The 18,404-nt window shown below is 48.2% G+C and overlaps 1 protein-coding gene across 1 annotated transcript; it reads left to right on the top strand.

The window, feature by feature from the left end:
* Positions 1-7,744: 7,744 nt before the first annotated feature.
* LOC138819980 (sulfotransferase 6B1-like) lies at positions 7,745-17,640 on the top strand. Its single transcript, XM_070011574.1, has 6 exons — positions 7,745-7,950; positions 9,186-9,370; positions 10,982-11,108; positions 15,405-15,499; positions 16,577-16,763; positions 17,414-17,640. Exons 1-6 carry the CDS (start codon positions 7,806-7,808, stop codon positions 17,530-17,532), a joined length of 858 nt encoding a protein of 285 aa, XP_069867675.1. The 5' UTR covers positions 7,745-7,805; the 3' UTR covers positions 17,533-17,640.
* The last annotated feature ends 764 nt before the right edge of the window (positions 17,641-18,404 follow it).

Here is an 18,404-nt window from a genome sequence, read left to right as displayed (position 1 = left end):
CACACACACACACAAAATGACAGTTGTGTTTATTTGTCATAGAAGTCATGATCTTTACAATTAAGGACAAAAGGACAGCAAGAGAGAAGACAGCATTTACTCAGAGATCGCTGCAATTCGTACCGGCTGCATTTCTGATTTTAGCCTGGGCGCTGTCCCTCAGCTCTTCAGCTCAAGGCTGGCGCTCTACCACTTGAACCACGGCACCACTTCCGGCTTTTTCTGCTTATGTGGTGCTGAACCCAGGGCATCGTGCATGCGAGGTGAGCGCTCTACCACGGAGCCACCTGCCCAGCCCCTATTTCTGAATTTCTGAGGAATGTCTCTCTGACTCTCTGTCTCTGTCACTCTGTCTCTCTACTGAGAGCTGAACTTTGATCTTTGTTATGAGGCCTAGAAACTTGACAAAGATGGAAGGCAGGTTATCCTGTGTCTCTAGTTTTCCATTTCTTGAGTTATCTTCACACCTGCCACCAACAAAACAAAACAAAACAATACAAAAACCCATGGAAAGAGTCACATCGCTGTTCAGTCCTGAGCTCTTACACCATTAAGACCGAGACCTGTATGTGACTCCTTTAAGCCCTAACCAGTTACACACTGTTCTCCATGCTTTCTGTCCACAGAACATGCAGCATTTTGTTTTCGTTGTTTTGGGTTTTTCTTTTTGTAACATTTTACAGGGTCTGTATTTCTATTTGATTATTCAATCATTCATTCATTAATTCCTTATTTATTATTGGTTGAGGGGCTTGAACGCAGGGCCTGGGCGCTGTCCCTGAGCTCCTTCACTCAAGCCTGGTTCTCTACCACTTGAGCCACAGCGCCACTTCTGGTTTTCCAGTGGTTCATTGGAGATCAGAGTCTCACAGACTTTCCTGCCCGGGCTGGCCTTGAACTGTGATCCTCAGATCTCAGCCTCCTGAGTCGCTGGGATGACAGGCGGGAGCCACCGGTGCCTGGCTGTATTTGAAATGTTTTGTCCAAATAAAATGACATTAAAATGCACAAATTTGGAGCGAAGTGAACATTTCTAGAGAGTGAAGTGTAAATTCACACACACACACACACACATAGAAAAGTTAACGACATGCTTGGATAAGTTAAGTCCAAAGATTAAAAACACCCAAATGGGAATCACCCACCATTACAGCAATGAGAGTAAAAATGATTGTAATGATACGGGTGAAATGCTTCTGTCGTTTAATATATTTGCCCACTTGGTTTTAAAGGTGCATTTTAACAAAACAAATGGTGGGAGGGAAGCATGGAACTTGTCATGTTTGGTTCCCAGCGAAGGACATTTGTTCTGAGTTTTCTTTTTCTTTTTGCAGTCCTCAAAGCCTCTGCTACATTTAAAACCTGTTCACTCACAGAGCGGCCCAGCCACACGATGGAGGATCCCATCAATCATACACCTGTTATTCATGCCGCGTCGCTCCCTCTAACCACTGCAGTCCCACCCGCCGCCCTTCCCTGTCTGAGATTACTTTTTACTTTTCATTTGGGGTGGTCACACACTTTTTTGGGGGGCCCAGAGCTGAACTTCCACCATGACCCCCTGCCTCCTCCTCCCATGTACTTGGATGGCAGACCTACGCCACCACGCTCATCTTGTTTGTTAAGATGAGGTCTCACCACCCACGGTGCGGGTTGTTCTCTTCTGCAGAAGCTAGATCTAAAATATCCCAGACATGATGCATGGCACAGGGGGCTGGACACACAGCCAGACCCGAGAGGGACGCTGGGAGGGAGCAGCTCCGAGGGCCAGGCCTGTGATCAGAGGAAAGAACAGCGATCCGACGGACTCAGGAAATGGACATAAGAGGTCTTGTTTCTTTTTGTCTCATGGGTGGGTTTCTCTGTCTCTGGGAGGGTGAGGGGGGGCACAGAAATGGGGGGACAGAGGGGAAAACAAGGCAGCCGTGGTTCTCACTGGACACCAGGTGGAGAATGAACTCTACCACTGGTGGGTGGGGACGGGAGGGAAACGGGGAGAGAGCGAGGGAAGGGGGGGCAGGGTCCACAGAGAAATGCTCTCTCAGGACACTGGTGGCTCATGTCTGTCATCCCAGCTACTCAGGAGGCTGAGATCTGAGGATCATAGTTCAAAGCCAGCCCCGGGAGGAAAATCCATGATTTTCCTTATCTCCAATTAATCAAAGAAAAAGCCAGAAGTGGTGCTGTGGCTCAAGGGGTAGAGCGCCAGCCTTGAGCAAAAGAAGCTCAGGGACAGCACCCAGGCCCTGAGTTCAAGTCCCAGGAGCAACACAATTTTAAAAAGGAAGGAAGAGAGAGATAGAGAGAAAGAGATAGAGAGAGAGAAAGAAAGAAAAGAAAGAAAGAAAGAAAAGAAAGAAGGAAGGAAGGAAAGAAAGAAAGAAAGAAAAAGAAAGAAAGAAAGAAAGAAAGAAAGAAAGAAAGAAAGAAAGAAAGAAAGAAAGATCTTGACTTACAGCCAGGTCAGAGCCTTGAGTAATGAATCCTTCCTCTGGTCGCCCTGGTTGGGTGCTCTGGACACTAGGGGGCGCTCACGTCCAGGGAAAATACCCATAGCCCATCTGTGGGGAGGGGTTGGTTGATTTTAAACTTTTTATTTCTTTAATAAATATCATCGAGTGTGAACTCTTCGATTATGTACAAACCTTCTCAGGCTATAATAATTATATAATGAATACATTTATAGTATACATATATATTTATGTGTATATAATACAATTATCTAATTAATACAATAATTATCTTCTGTAGCCAGGTTTTAAGAGATTTAAAACTTGGTAGACGGGAGAGATAAAGTGTGCGTGTATACATGATAATAAGTAGAGGCATGGGATAGATTGAATAATTAACCCCCCCCCAGTTAGAATTATTAGAGAGGGCCTAGCATGGTCGTACCTGCATGTAATCTCAGCACTTGGAAGGAAACTGAGGCAGGAAGATCACCAGGCCTGCACACAGGGACCCTGTCTCAAAAAAAAAAATTCTTTTTCAAATAAGTACTCAGCACTTACATTTCTTCCATTACACTGTGCAGGTCCTGTTTTCACAGGAGTTGATAGAAGGGAGGAAAACAGAAGAGCTGTCTCTTGCAAGTCCCTTAAAAAGTAGCTGACGTCGTACTGAGGACATATTCTCGTTCTACAGCGCCCATTTTCCTTTCCTTTTTATTTTTTAAAAATTAAACATTTAAAATTGTGATGACAAAAGTGACGGGCAGAGGGGGGACAGTGACATCAGTCTGGTCGTGAGCGCATTTCTTTTTTGGACTCTGTCCCCCCTTCCCTCGCTCTCTCCCCATGTTTCCCTCCCGTCCCCACCCACGCGTGGTAGAGTTCATTCTCCACCTGGTGTCCCGTGAGGACCACGGCTGCCTTGGTTTCCCCTTCTGTCCCCCCATTTTGTGCCCCCCTCACCCTCCCAGAGACACGAACACATGAGACAGAAAGAAAAGAAAGCAGAAACAGCAACAGAGGAAAAAAATCCTCTTGCTTTCTTTTCTTGAAGTTCACTTGGATAAAATTATCTTCTAGGATCAGAGGCACAGAGGCCTGGTCCCTTTGTGTTCTCCCCTAAGCCTCCTCCTGGGGTCTCACTGTGTGTGAATATCTAGAGTCCTGTGTCATTTATCATGTCCCGGGGTATTTTAGATCTAGCTTCTGCATAAGAGAGAAAACCGGCACCGTTTGTCTCTCAGCGTTTGGCTTATCTCATTTAACGTGATTTGTTCTAGGTCCATCCATTTCCCTGCAAATAGCATAGTATTTTTTTCTGATGGTCGTGTAAAATTCCATTCTGTGTAGGTACCACATTTTTGGATCCACTCGTTTATTGTAGGGCATCTGGTCGGTTCCCACAACTTGGCTATTATGAATAATGCAGCAACGAACATGGTTGTGCAGGTGGCTTTATGGTATCCTGACTTAAGGCTGTTCTGGGTAGGTGCCTAGGAGTGGTATGGCTGGGTCATACCATGTTCAGTTTTTTGAGGAACCTCCTGACTTCTACCCAGAGTGGTTGCACTAGTTTTTATTCCTACCTGCAGCAGTACAATAGGGTCCCTTCCCCCCAACATCCCCCCCAACATGTGTTATCCCATTTCCCCTTTCTTGTCCTTCAGTCTTTCCTTCCTTCCCTTGCTCTTCCTTCTTTGGGTATTCCAAAGTGTGTGATTCCACACACTCATTTTAGGGTGATGAGTAGGATCGTTTGAATTAAACATGGTGCCCATTTCAGCTCCAACATGAACTCATTCTTGAGACATCATTTTCTCTTCTTTCCCCTCCAGGATGTAACTGGGGTCACCGACACCCTGGGGTCCTATCATCGTGGAAATGTGCCCAACTCCTGCCCCCCATCAGCAGGAAGTGCTCACCAATCCTTTGAGTCAGGGAGGCCGAGTGGCCAGTGGAGGCCGAGCAGGAGAGGAGGGATTTCTGAACGCCTTCCTTTTCTGTTCCTTTTGAGCACTTTCTATATTCCAGGTGCTACTTGTGAGCAACCTGCAAGGATCCACCCAATCCACGGTGAACAAACCGAACTAATGCAGTCTAGGGAGAGCTATGTGGCCACAATGAAGGCGAAGCCTACTTGATTGACAGATCCATTACCCCCGCCCCATTGAGCTCTTCAATGTCTCCATGCATGGCTAAGCTCCTGGGTAGCTAAACATGGAAGAGCCCCGGGCTAAGAGAAGCCATCAATCTTCCAAGCTAAAAAAAGAACACAGTTCAACTATCAAACAGTCTCCCCAAAGGCAGGGCGTGTGGCTCTGAATCAACAGTTAATGAGAAAAATAATCCCTGACATTTAGTCAGCCACCCTTTGTTCAATTTACCTCTTGATACAGAGTGGGGATTTTTTTCTTGTTTTTTTTTTTCTTCTCCTATGATTGAGAGGAAATGATACAATAGGAGGGCAGGAGAGGGAGGAATAAATAATAGAAGAATAAAAGGGGGAAGGAGAGGAAGATGTGGCAGAATGGAGGAAATAAGGGAAGAGGTGCTGAGTAGATAATCGTAAAGAAAATAACTTCGTGAAAGACACCGAAATAAGGATGTGACATTCCCAGAAGATTTCACATGCCTTGAGAAGAAAAAGAGAAATCAAATTACTTATAACAAAGACTTCCCACAGTTTGTAAAGATGGGAAATTCATCAGATGACTTCAGATGACAATTTTCAAAACCTTTTTAATACCCAAGGTGCACACACACACACATACACACACACACACACACACACACACACACACACCATTTAGTTTAGCCTACCTGAGAAATATGTTTTATTATTGGCAGGATAGAGGGGCTTGAACTCAAGGCCTGGCTGCTGTCCCTGAGCTCTTTCCCTCAAGGCTGGTGCTCTACCACTTGAACCACAGCTCTACTTCCAGCTTTTTGCCAGTTCATTGGAGATAAGAGTCTCATGGGGACTTTTCTGCCCTGCTAGCTTTGAACCATGGTCCTCAGATTTCAGGCTCCAGAGTAGCTAGGATGAGAGGTGTGAGCCACCCGTGCCTGGCCAGACAATGACTTTCAATTTCCTTGTTGCTCAGTTGTTTGGAGCCAACCTCTTGCTTTTCTGACTGGTTTTCCCTCTGCGAACTTCCCCTTTCATTTGACTTTATGCAACAGCCCTACACGCTAATTTCCATGTTCAGTAAAACTCTTTCTGCTTAGTCAAATGCTTAAGGACTTCCTGGATAAGAATTACAAATGAGTAAACTTTATAATTCTACTTTACATGGAATTTATGCTTCATTTGACTTCCTCCTTTTTTTTTTTTTTTTAACAACTTCAGCCATGGAGAAACAATGAAGGAATTGTACATTTTATTTTATTTTGGTTTAGTTTAGTTTTTTTGTTGCTCATGGGGCTTGAACTCTGGCCCTGGGCGCTATCCCTGAACTCTTTTGCTCAACGCTGGAGCTCTACCACTTGAGCCACAGCGCCACTTCTGGTTTTCTGGTTCATTGGAGATAAGAGTCTCATGGACTTTTTGCCCAGGCTGGCTTTGAACTGTGATCCTCAGATCTCAGCCTCCTGAGTAGCTGGGATGACAGGCGTGAGCCACCGGTGCCTGGCTGGAATTGTACATTAAAAAAAAGAATATATTTTTGCCAGATGCCAGTGTTCATGCCCTTCATCCCAGCTACTCAGGAGGCTGAGATCTGAGGATGGTGGTATGAAGCCAGCCAGGGCAGGAAAATCCATGAGACTCTTATCTCCAATGAACTACTCAGAGGAAGTGGTTCAAGTGGTAGAGCGACAGCCTTGAGCAAAAGAGCTCAGGGACAGCGCCCAGGCCCTGAGTTCAAGCCCCAAGACATTAAAAAATATATATATATATATTATATGTTATATATAATTATATATATAATATGGCATATTACATATATATAATATATCACTAAAATATTTCCAAATGCTGAACCATGTGGGAAGTTTAATTACTCCTTATATAAAAGGAATTTCTCAGCAGTGGGCTCCTGAGACTTCCTGCCACACCCATATTTTATCATTTACTCCCTGTTTTCTATGGCCAGGTCCTGAAGTTGTTTGGTTTTGTTTCCCTTAACGTGGGAAAAGATTCCTTGTGTCCTCATCTCTCTGTTTTCAAACTTCAGAAACGCAAAGCCGGAGGAGGATATATAATTGAATAGAAATGAACGAATGACGGTGCATTTGATTCTGAAATGTCCCCTGAAAGCCATCCCCAGGTTAAATGACAATCGGATCCACAACCCTGTGTTGCTGGGGGAGAAGCAGACGTGTTGGAGGGGGCGGAGCCTGGGGGGAGGAAGTTAGGCTATTGGGAAAATCTCTCGTAAGTCCCAGCTGGACCTAGGCCTGACTTCCTGTTGGATCCCTAATTAAAATATAACCAACAAAAGCCAAGAGTCCCTCTGACAAGAACTTCCTGACTCTACTTTAGAACTTCCTCTAAGCACGAAGCGTTCAGGTATCTCTTTTCTGTGTGTGCATTGTACGTGTGTGTGTCCTGAATTTCATGGTATCTTTTCTCAAGTATTTTTTCTTTCTTTCTAAGTGTGTGTGAGATCACAAACAAACATGTCTACCAATTCCTTTCTTTCTTTTTTCTTTTAGTCGGTCCTGGGATTTGACCTTGGCACCTTTGTGCTATTCCTGAGCAATTTTTTTTTTTTTTGCTCAAGACTAGCGCTCTACCACCTTGAGCCACAGCTCCACTTCTGGTTTTCTGGGAGTTCATTGGAGGTAAGAGTCTCAAAGATGTTTCTGCCGGGCCTGGCTTTGAACCACGATCCTCTAGATCTCAGTCTCCTGAGTATAACTGGGATGACAGGCGGGAGCCGCAGTCTCCCAGTGTTTCTCCCCATTTTTAGGAGAATCTTTCTCTTTTCTTGGACGCAGTAGCTGCTCCTTGTGCGTCTGTGAGTGGCAATCTACTGTCAGATCATTTCTCCTGGGACCTGATTCATTCTAGCAACCCACAGGCCTTAGGCCAAAGGATTTGATTAATGGCAGTATCTGTGGTGATTAGGCGTTGATAGCCGGGCACGTCAACTAATGCCTGAAATCAGTTGGAGGAAACATTTTGTAACCAGCATTATCAGAAAGCCTCAGATAGCATTTTACCGTAGACTTTGCTTCAGTGAAGGTTTAAAGATTATTCTTGGGGAGCCCTGAGCAGGGTATTTATATGTTGGCCAGACGGGCACAGGGATTGTCAGTGTGCTGATCTCTTAGCCTGGGATCAGCTCAGTGAGAGTCTGCTCTGTCCCCCGCCTCGGTCTAGGAGATCGCTCCTGATTCATCCCTCGCAAGATGTCAGCCGAGAACCAGCAGAGCGAGCTTCCCAGGTTCAAGGGCACCCTGTACCCAGCCCTGACGTCGGAGGAGCTGCTGAACTCTTTGGATTCCTTCCAGGCAAGAGAAGATGATGTGTTTCTGGTGTCCTACCCCAAATCGGGTGAGCTGCTGTTCATACTTAAAATATATACGAATAGTGTATCTATAATTATATATCTATATTATATGCACACACTGATAATGAACATGGCCATTACTTTTGCACATTTCTGTTTCAGGATTTTCCATTGCTTATGCTAATGAAAAAAAAAATGATGTTACAGATGTTAAAGATCAGCCGGGCACTGGTGGCTCCCGCCTGTCATCCCAGCTACTCAGGAGGCTGAGATCTGAGGATCACGGTTCAAAGCCAGCCTAGAAAAGAAAGTCTGGGACATTCTGATCTCCCATGAACCACCAGAAAGCCAGAAGTGGCGCTGTGGCTCAAGTGGTAGAGCGCCAGCCTTGAGCTGAAGAGCTCAGGGACAGAGCCCAGGCCCTGAGTTCAAGCCCCATGACTGATTAAAACAATATCTATGTTTCATATATGTACAGTATATATTGCATATGTACAGCATTTGTAAGTATATCTTTATATACTTGATACATGCCTGTCTTCATATGTATATATATATATATATATATATTTGTACAATGTGTGAAGAATGATGACTACTACTTTGAAGTGAGGTTCAGGGCACACTGTGGGAACAGAAGAAGGTCTGAGCGACTCAGCCAGGGGACAGACACTCAGAGGCATTGTGGGATAGTGGAGGAGTTAGTTCATAGATCACCCGAGAGTCACTTGGGGAAAGCTGAGTATGGAGCTGCAAGTCGAAGAGGCTGAGACTCCACGGGCTGCGAAGAACTCTTGCAAGCCGGAAAGCAAGCAGGTCAGTTCAACAGCCGTTTTCTCTTCCAACTTTTTCCTTGGGGCCAGTCCTAGGACTTGAACTCAGGGCCTGGGTGCTGTCCCTGAGCTCTTTCACTCAAGGCTGGTGCTCTACCGCTTGAGCCACAGCTCCACTTCTGGTTTTCTGGTGGTTCCTGGGAGATCAGAGTCTCACAGACTTTCCTGCCCAGGCTGGCCTTGAACCGTGATCCTCAGATCTCAGCCTCCTTGAGTCGCTGGGATGACAGGCGGGAGCCACTACGCCCAGCTTGTGTTCCTGAGTCTACTCTGTCGAACCATCTCACACATTAGCACAGGTTTGGTTGGGTGTAGGAGTGACCGTGTGTAACACAAAGAAATGACAGCGTTGATTGCTTCTATGGCCTGCTTGTTGCTTGATGCTGTTATTTCTTGATGCTGACCCACCATGTTCTGTGTGTGTGTGTGTGTGTGTGTGCGCACAGGTACCCACTGGGTTGCAGAAGTCATCGAGAACATCGCCAGCACCAGACTCGCTCTGATGTCACCCCTGGAACGGGGAGACGTCTCTAAGTTCGAAGAGCTGAAGACGTGTTCGAAACGGAGAGTCATCCCCACGCACCTGAGCTATGAGATCCTGCCCGCGACCATCAAGCAGAAGCAATGCAAGGTAACGTGCCATGGTGCAGGGCCCGGCGTCAGGACAACCATAAAACCAGGCCTCCACCGGGCACCGGCTACTCCGGAGGCTGAGATCTGAGGATCGTGGTTCGAGGCCAGCTCAGGGCAGGGAAGTCCATGAGACTCTGATCTCCCACGAACCACCAGAAAACCAGAAGTGGAGCTGTGGCTCACGTGGTAGAGCGCCAGCCTTGAATGAAAGAGCTCAGGGACAGTGCCCGGGCCCTGAGTTCAAATCTTACCCCTGGCAAAAATGAAAGAAAGAAAGGATAATTACAAGTTTTAAACATTCACAGATGCCCAATAAGATCTGTTTGGTTACAATCTCCAGAGACATGCGCGGGACAGTCTAGGTGGTATGTAGCTACCTAACGTAGGAGACAAAGTTCAGTTTTGTCACTATTATTATTATTATTATTGTTGTTGTTGTTGTTATACGTTTGGAGATGGGTGTTTAAAGAACATCAGAACATTCTGTTCGGATCGGGGGAAAAAAATCAAAAAGGACCGAGGCTTGAAAAGCAAGGACAAGTGCATGTGGTGCCTGGAAATTCCTGGAAATTTCTGGAAATCAATTGCTGGACGTGAGGGAGCCGTGGCGGCAGGAAAGGACAGGGGGACTCGTGCCCGGCCGCCACGGGGCGGCCTGTGGGGCCTGCGCACCCCACGAGCCGGGCCCAACGGCCTGGGGTTCGCTTCACCCCAAGCCATATCCATCCCAAGCCCGAGAACATCATGGAGTCACCCAGCCCACTACGTTCACCCCAGAAAAACCCCTCTGGCTTCTTCCAATCTCGGTTCTGCTTTCTTGGTCGCCATGTCTTTGTGCTGTGTTATCCGCAGGGGGGGTGGTACAGAACTTCCCACATGGCCCCAAATCACAGATGAACACAGACAGATTCCCACCGAGCTGCTGATTGATGGCTGCCTTTCTCCCCCTTTGTCTTCCCTTGTTTGCTTTGTCTTCCCTGTAGCTGTTGACCAGGGAGATCTCTGAATCCAGGGCAAGTCGAGAGAAAGCTCAGTAGAGAAAGCTCAGAGCGCCAGGCCCTGGGTGATGATCGAGGCGAGCCGGCTTTCTTCATGTGACAAACAATCCTGGACTCTGTCCACCACACAGAGAAATGCTGAGCCATGAAAACTGAGTAGCAAGTCAACTCCTTATCATCCCAAGCCGGGCCTTCCACCCTGACTGGCCATTCACAGGCCAAGGGAATATCTTGTACCCATCCTGCAACATGCAAGCGGTCTTACTCAATCCAGCCTCTTACCCTGGCTTCTAGAAGCTTCTTTCGAGCTCCTGCCAGACTCCACTCGCCCCTAACCAGGCAGGGGTGGACATTGGTGATAAGAATCTCACAGACTTTCCCCAGGTGATCTCTCTCACTCGGAACCGCGATCCTCCTATCTCAGCCTCCTGAGTAGCTGGGATTCCAGGCGGGAGCTACCAGCTCCTGTTGAGTTTTGAAAGATGGGGTTTCTACATCAACGATATTCTTTCTTTTTAGAGAATGTTGGTTGTGTGGCTTGTTTGTTTGTTCGCTCCATTCCTTTTCACTGAGTTTATTTCCATCCCAGAATAAATTTATCTCGTCCACAGATGATCTACGTTGTCAGAAACCCCAAAGACACAGCTGTTTCTCTCTTCCATTATTATCGAGACAACCCCGACCTTCCTGACATAGACACCTGGGCTGCGTTTTTCGAGCTCTTCCTCAGAGGAGACGGTAAATAGAACAACATTTTTTTGGGGGGCTAAGGGGGAGGCTGTCGTGGGACTTGAACTCAGGGCCTGGGCGCTGTCCCTCAGCTCTTCAGCTCAAGGCTGGTGCTCTACCACTTGAACCACAGCACCACTTCCAGTTTTCTGGTGGTTCATTGGAGATCAGAGTCTCATGGACTTTCCTGCCTGGGCTGGCTTTGAACCACGATCCTCAGACCTCAGCCTCCTGAGTAGCTGGGATGATAGGCGTGAACCACCAGTACCCGGCTTCAAAATAGATCCTTTTGCTAGTCTTGTTGAATACCAGGAATGAAGGCCTGAATATTTATATTACTTGCACACAGCAAAGAATATTCAGGACTTAGCCGGGCATGGTGGCTCACACCTGTCATCCCAGCGACTCAGGAGGCTGAGATCTGAGGATCACAGTTCAAAGCCAGCCTGGGCAGGAAAGTCCGTGGGACTCTCATCTCCCATGAACGACCAGAAAACCAGAAGTGGCGCTGTGGCTCAAGTGGTAAAGCACCAGCCTTGAATGAAAGAGCTCAGGGACAGCGCCCAGGCCCTGAGTTCAAACTCCAGGACCAGAAAAAAATAAAAATAAATAAGAATATGCCTAATATAATCTTAAAAAGAATATATATTTATAGATACAATAGAATATAAATATTCATATTTATTATTATATATTTCATGTCATATATTTATGTTATGTAAATATATTTCCATATCTATAAATATATATTCTTTTTCAGATTATTTAGATGCTCAAATTATGTAATGACAGTTAGAACCTGTGGCAATCAACAAAGCACACAGAACTTTAAAAATAGCTGCTCATGAAAGTGCTCTTATCTGTGAAGTCATTGTATAACGGAGACATTCTGATCTTCTGTACTCATCTCCTGGTGTGGATAATCCAGCTGAGTTAGATTACAAAGCCAAGTTAGCCAAGGGACACAACACGGCATTTATCTAATCAACTGTTGTTCTGATAATATAAATAAATACACCTTAGCTTTTCAAGTTAAGCAATAACTACAGCTTGAGTCCTGGCAATATGCGAGATGATTAGCTCAGTGAAACAAATCTGTGTTCAACTCTTTTAGTTGGTTTTCCTTTTCCTATTGTAACTTCCTCTTTTTTGGCCTTGAGCTCTTCAGCTGTCTCTGCCCTCTTCAGCTCAAGGCTGGCGCTCTACCACGTGAGCCACAGCGCCACTTCTGGTTTTCTGGTGGTTCCTTGGAGATCAGAGTCTCATGGACTTTCCTGCCTGGGCTGGCTTTGAACCGCGATCCTCAGATCTCAGCCTCCTGAGTCGCTGGGATGACAGGCGTGAGCCACGGCGCCCGGCTCCATGGTTAGAATTTTTGAATGAAAGTTTAGGTTCATTTTTAAGCCAGAGTCCTTATCCCAGTCACTAGCAGTCCTTAGTGCTTACAAAAACAGAGTTAGCTTCTGAGAGAGATCCACAGCCCTCCGACACCCAACACTACTCTTAAAGCAATGTAGACGGCTCCTTCTCCCAGGTGTCTAAGAATGTGGGGAGGGAGTCAGAACGATTTTATAAAGAAGTCTTCCTAGAAAGGTCTAGAACTCCCTTCCCATGGAAGGTTCTAGAGTGTCCTCCCAAAAGAAAGTTCTAGAACTCTTTCCCCATAGAAAGGTCTAGAATGCCCTCCCAACAGATAGTTGTAGAACTCTCTCCCCATAGAAAAGTCCACAATGCCCTCCCAATAGAAAGTTCTAGAACACCCTCCCAATAGAAAGTTCTAGGACACCCTCCCAATAGAAAGTTCTAGAACTCCCTCCACTGGCCCAACTTCTTTAGGAATCCATATCCTTGGAATGTACCAGGTACTTTCTTTCCTTTCTTTCTTTCTCTTTCCCTCCCTCCCTCCCTCCTTCCCTCCCTCCCTTCCTCCCTTCCTTCCTTCCTGCCTTCCTTCCTTCCTTCCTCCCTCACTCACTCCCTCCTTTCCTTCCTTCCTTCCTTCCTTCCTTCCTTCTTCCCTCTCTCTGTCTTACACCTTGTCTTCTTCCCTGTCTTCCTTCTATCCTCCCCCCTCCCTCCCCCTCCCTCCCTCCCTCCCTCCCTCCCTCCCTCCCTTCCTTCCTGCCTTCCTTCCTTCCCTCCCTCCTTCCTTCCTTCCTTCCTTCCTTCCTTCCTTCCTTCCTTCCTTCCTTCCTCCCTTCCTCCCTTCCTTCCTTCCCTCCCTCCTTCCTCCCTTCCTTCCTTCCTTCCTTCCTTCCTTCCCTCCTTCCTTCCTTCCTTCGTCATACTGCAGTTGTTTTCTCCCTCAGAGAAGACTGACCAGCAGCGGCCACGCTGGGTCATCTCCTTGGAGACTAAGGGACAGCTCTACGCTGCTCGGCCATGTGTGTCCCCAGCTGACCCTTGACAGTTTCTCCGCCGTTCCTTCCAGCGCACCCTTCCCTCCTCTCGCCTTTTTCCCCGGCCCTGACTCCAGTTTATCCCCCGCCGCGCTGCGGGCCCATTTTTCCGTCTTGAAGGTCTTCCCTCCACAAGAAGAACTTTGCTCCACATCAACTCACCCCACTGTCCGACTGGCTTTATACCCCCCCCCCCCCCCCGTGTTTAACCAGGGTATCGCTGCTGGCGTCTAGAAAACTCTTTGGCCAGAACAGTGGTTGTGCAAGAAAAGCAAAACTCTTTAGGTAGCCGGGTGCTGGTGGCTCCCGCCTGTCATCCTAGCTACTACTCGGGAGGCTGAGATCTGAGGATCGCAGTTCAAGGCCAGCCTGGGCAGGAAAAGTCTGGGAGACTCCTAAGCTCTGACGAATCATCATAAAAATCCAGAAGTGGCGCTGTGGCTCAAGGGGTAGCGCACCAGCCTTGACTGAAGAGCTCAGGGACAGCGCCCAGGCCCTGAGTTCAAGTCCCAGGACTGACAACAAAACAAAATTCTAACCCTGGGCTTGGAATAGACAGATACCTCAGGCCTGTCATCCCGGCTCCTCGGGAGGCTGAGCTGGGCAGACTGAAGTGTGAGGCCAAATCCAGGGCAGAAAAGTTTGCAAGATCTTTTTTTCTTTCTTTTTTTGTTGGTTGTGGGACTTGAACTCAGGGCCTGGGCGCTGTCCCTCAGCTCTTCAGCTCAAGGCTGGTGCTCTACCCCTTGAGCCACAGCACCACTTCTGGTTTTCTGAGTAGTTCATGGGAGATCAGAGTCTCACAAACTTTCCTGCCCGGGCTGGCCTTGAACTGCGATCCTCAGATCTCAGCCTCCTGGGTTGCTGGGATGACCTTTTCTTAAACAAACAACTGAATGCGATATTGGAGCCAGATCTCCTAGGTAGAGGAGCAGCCACTGATTGGCATCTCCTGGCTGGTAGTGGGTGGAGGGTGAGACCAGGCTGAATGCCGGGATTTACTCCTACACAGCACATTTCCTTCTGACCAGCACTCATGGCTCCAGTCAATCACCCCTCAGACCACGGTGCCCTTGTGTGCTTCCCCTCTCCGCCCCCCCCCCCCCCCCCGCTGGCCACAGGACCTTGGGCTTGGCCGATGGTCTCCCCAGATTGCGTAGTACCTAATCTCAGGTAGCAGTGACTCAGGATTTTCAGTTGGTGTCATAAATTTGCACATGGGGGAAATCTGTCTTTCTCCTCCTGGTGTGTTTGCCCGGGGTAAAGGTTGGTTATGCCTAGCAGAATCTCCTGTGGTTAAGTCCAGCACTGGTACGATAAGGGATTATGTAAGTGGCAGTACTGATAAGGAGATGATGTCTGCGTAGCTTGGTCTGTCTTTATAGCACCCCTGGGTGCGAGAGCTGGTGAAATGTCTCCCCAGGAATATCCTAGGAGTTCTAGAAAAATCTTGATGTAAAAAGACACTGGGGCTGGGCACCAGTGGCTCCCGCCTGTCACCCCAGCTACTCGGGAGGCCGAGATCTGAGGATCACGGTTCAAAGCCGTGAGACTCTTGCTAAACAACTCTGAAAAAGCCTGAGGTGGCGCTGTGGCTCAAGTGGTAGAGCGCCAGCCTGGAGCTGAAGAGCTGAGGGACAGCGCCCGGGCTGTGAGTTCGAGGAATCACACACACACACACACACACACACACACACACACACACACACACACACACAGGAACAAACAAAAACACACTATGTAACTGTTAAATCTTGAGGCCCTGTAGCCTTCGCTCACGACATTATACTTCATTGAACCAATCATGAAAGCAAGAGTCCAACGAGTATCTCATTTGCTCCTACAAAGTGATTTCCGGCCATGATTTAATGAATGGTAGCACGGACACACCCTGCTTTCCTTCCAGTTGTGTACGGGTCCTGGTTTGATCACGTCTTAGGCTGGGAAGAGCGCAGAAACGATAAGAACATTCTAATCCTCTACTACGAAGACTTGAAGAAGGTGAGCTCAGCCCGGCTGCGAGACCCCGGCCCTCAAATCCCACTTCCTCCATCTCCATCTCCTCCTCCTCCTCCTCCTCCTCCTCCTCCTCCTCCTCCTCCTCCTCCTCCTCCTCCTCCTCCTCTTCCTCCTCCTCCATCTCCTCCTCCTCCTCCATCTCCTCCTCCTCCATCTCCTCCTCCTCCTCCTCCTCCTCCTCCTCCTCCATCTCCTCCTCCGCCTCCTCCTCCTCCTCCTCCTCCTCCTCCATCTCCTCCTCCTCCATCTCCTCCTCCTCCATCTCCTCCTTCTCCTCCTCCTCCTCCTCCTCCTCCTCCTCCTCCTCCTCCATCTCCTCCTCCTCCATCTCCTCCTCCTCCATCTCCTCCTCCATCTCCTCCTCCTCCTCCTCCATCTCCTCCTCCTCCTCCATCTCCTCCTTCTCCTCCTCCTCCTCCTCCATCTCCTCCTCCTCCTCCTCCATCTCCTCCTCCTCCTCCTCCATCTCCTCCTCCTCCTCCATCTCCTCCTCCTCCTCCTCCTCCTCCTCCTCCTCCTCCTCCATCTCCTCCTCCTCCATCTCCTCCTCCTCCATCTCCTCCTCCTCCTCCTCCTCCTCCTCCATCTCCTCCTCCTCCTCCTCTTCCTCCTCCTCCTCCTCCTCCTCCTCCTCCATCTCCTCCTCCTCCTCCTCCTCCTCCTCCTCCTCCTCCTCCTCCACCTTCCTCCTCCTCTTCCTCCTTCTCCTCCTCCTCCTCCATCTCCTCCTCCTCCTCCATCTCCTCCTCCTCCTCCTCCTCCATCTCCTCCTCCTCCTCCTCCATCTCCTCCTCCTCCTCCTCCTCCTCCTCCTCCTCCTTCCTCCTCCTTCCTCCTCCTCTCCTTCTTCTTCTCCTCCTCCTCCTTCTCCTCCATCTCCTCCTCCTCCTCCTTCTCCTCCATCTCCTCCTCCTCCTCCTCCTCCTCCTCCTCCTCCTCCTCCTCCTTCTCCTCCTTCTCCTCCTCCTCCTTCTCCTCCTCCTCCTCCTCCTCCTCCTCCTCCATCTCCTCCTCCTCCTCCTCTTCCATCTCCTCCTCCTCCTCTTTTGTATTTCTCAGGATTTTTCTAAGAGCTTGAAGAGAATCACGGCCTTCCTGGGCATGCATCTGAGCGACAGCGAGGTTCAGCGGATCACATGGAAAACATCATTCAGCGAGATGAAGAATAATGCGGCCAAAGAAATCCTGGACCCAAACCACACCATCTGCGCCCTGACCTCCGACAGGAAGCTGGTCTTCAGGAAAGGTAAGAAGAGGAGGAGAGGGAGAATTATTTTTTTCTCAGTCCTGGGGCTTGAACTCAGGGCCTGTCCCTGAGCTTCTTTGGCTCAAGGCTGGCGCTCTACCCCTTGAGCCACAGCGCCATGTCCGGCTTTTTCTGTGTCTGTGGGACTGAGGAATCGAACCCAGGGCTTCATGCATGCTAGGCGAGCGCTCTACCACTGAGCCACCTGCCCAGCCCAGGAGGGCAGACTTTGTCTGGCGCTTTGAGCTGGACGTTGATTCAATTCCCCCAGGTTGGTGAGTTTCTCATCTGGAGATTCAGAAAATCCCAGACAAATATTCCAAATAAATAAAACAAAAATCAAAAGTGCTGGTCAGGTGCCAGTGGCTCCCGCCTGTCATCCCGGCTCCTCAGGAGGCTGAGATCTGAGGATCCCTGGTAAAGGCCAGACCAGGCAGGAAAGTCCGTGAGACTCTGATCTCCAAGGAACCACCAGAAAACCAGAAGTGGCGCCGTGGATCAAGTGGTAGAGCACCAGCCTTGAGCTGAAAAGCTCAGGGACAGCGCCCAGGCCCTGAGTTCAAGACCCAGGACCTACCCACAACTACACACCTCGTTGGTTTTGATCTGATGCATTTTCAATTTGTGTTTTGTTCTTGTGTTTGGTCCAGGGGTGGTAGGGGACTGGATAAACTATTTTACTGCCAAGCAGAAGAAAATCTTCGACGAGCTTTTCGCAGAGAGAATGAAGTATAGCGAGGTGGCCAGACACTTGAAGGAGTATTCCTAATGGCGACCAGCAACACCAGCTACTTCCCCTCTGTGCTGGGGGGAGTTTGGAGCGCGTGTAAATAGGATTTTCCCCTCTGTGGAAAGTGGATTCTTTCTTCCAGTGACAATCAGATCGTTTGTGACTGTGTCAAAAAGCATCGTGTATTTATTCCTTTCCTGACGCTCGTGTCACAGGAAGGGTGAGATTATCGGCATTGGCTTCCAATGAGAAAAGATGATTCTAAGAGTTTATTGCCACAGGCATTCAATAAGCCATGTTCATTCCAAACAAAAGAAGGGAAAGATGATCCAAAACAGCGCCTGGGGTTGGGTGTCTGTAATCCCAGAGGCTCAGGGGGCAAAGTAGTGAGGATCCTGGTTCAAAGCCAGCCCGAACAGGGAAGTCTGTGACACTCTTATGTCAATAAACCACCACGAAGTCACCAGTGGAGCTCAAGCGGTAGAGTGAGAAAAATAAATTAATACAAAATGAATCAGAAGCTCAGGAACAGCGCCCAGGCTGTGAGTTCAAGCCCCACGACTGACCAAAAAGAAAAGAGTAAATGGAATGAATCCTTAAACACACATACCCACCGATGCATCATGACCAGGGAAGGAAGGGCTGAGATTTGTTCTTGAACCTTCTTTGGGGGGGTTGGTCATGGGACTTGAACTCATTTTATATGGTATATATATATATATATATGTACTTATATGCTATATATATAAATATATATATATTTTATATACCTATATATAGGTTATATATATATCTCACATATTTGTGTATATACACACATGTTCACATACACAGAACATGTATCAACATAGATACATATGCAGCCATATGTATGTCACACATGTACGCACACAGACACGTTTACCGAAATA

This window comes from Dipodomys merriami, unplaced genomic scaffold (genome assembly GCF_024711535.1).
Source record: "Dipodomys merriami isolate MVZ:Mamm:240054 unplaced genomic scaffold, mDipMer1.0.p SCAF_84, whole genome shotgun sequence".
Lineage (NCBI taxonomy): Eukaryota > Metazoa > Chordata > Mammalia > Rodentia > Heteromyidae > Dipodomys > Dipodomys merriami.
The sequence above is the reverse complement of the archived record's forward strand: the minus strand, read 5'-3'. Positions and strand labels throughout refer to the sequence as shown.

Coding starts and splice junctions, on each gene's coding strand:
- LOC138819980 (XM_070011574.1), top strand. CDS start 7,806: ATGTCAGCCGAGAACCAGCAGAGCGAGCTTCCCAGGTTCAAGGGCACC. Junction 11,109..15,404: donor GCTCTTCCTCAGAGGAGACG/GTAAATAGAACA, acceptor CTTTCCTTCCAG/TTGTGTACGGGTCCTGGTTT. Junction 16,764..17,413: donor GAAGCTGGTCTTCAGGAAAG/GTAAGAAGAGGA, acceptor TGTTTGGTCCAG/GGGTGGTAGGGGACTGGATA.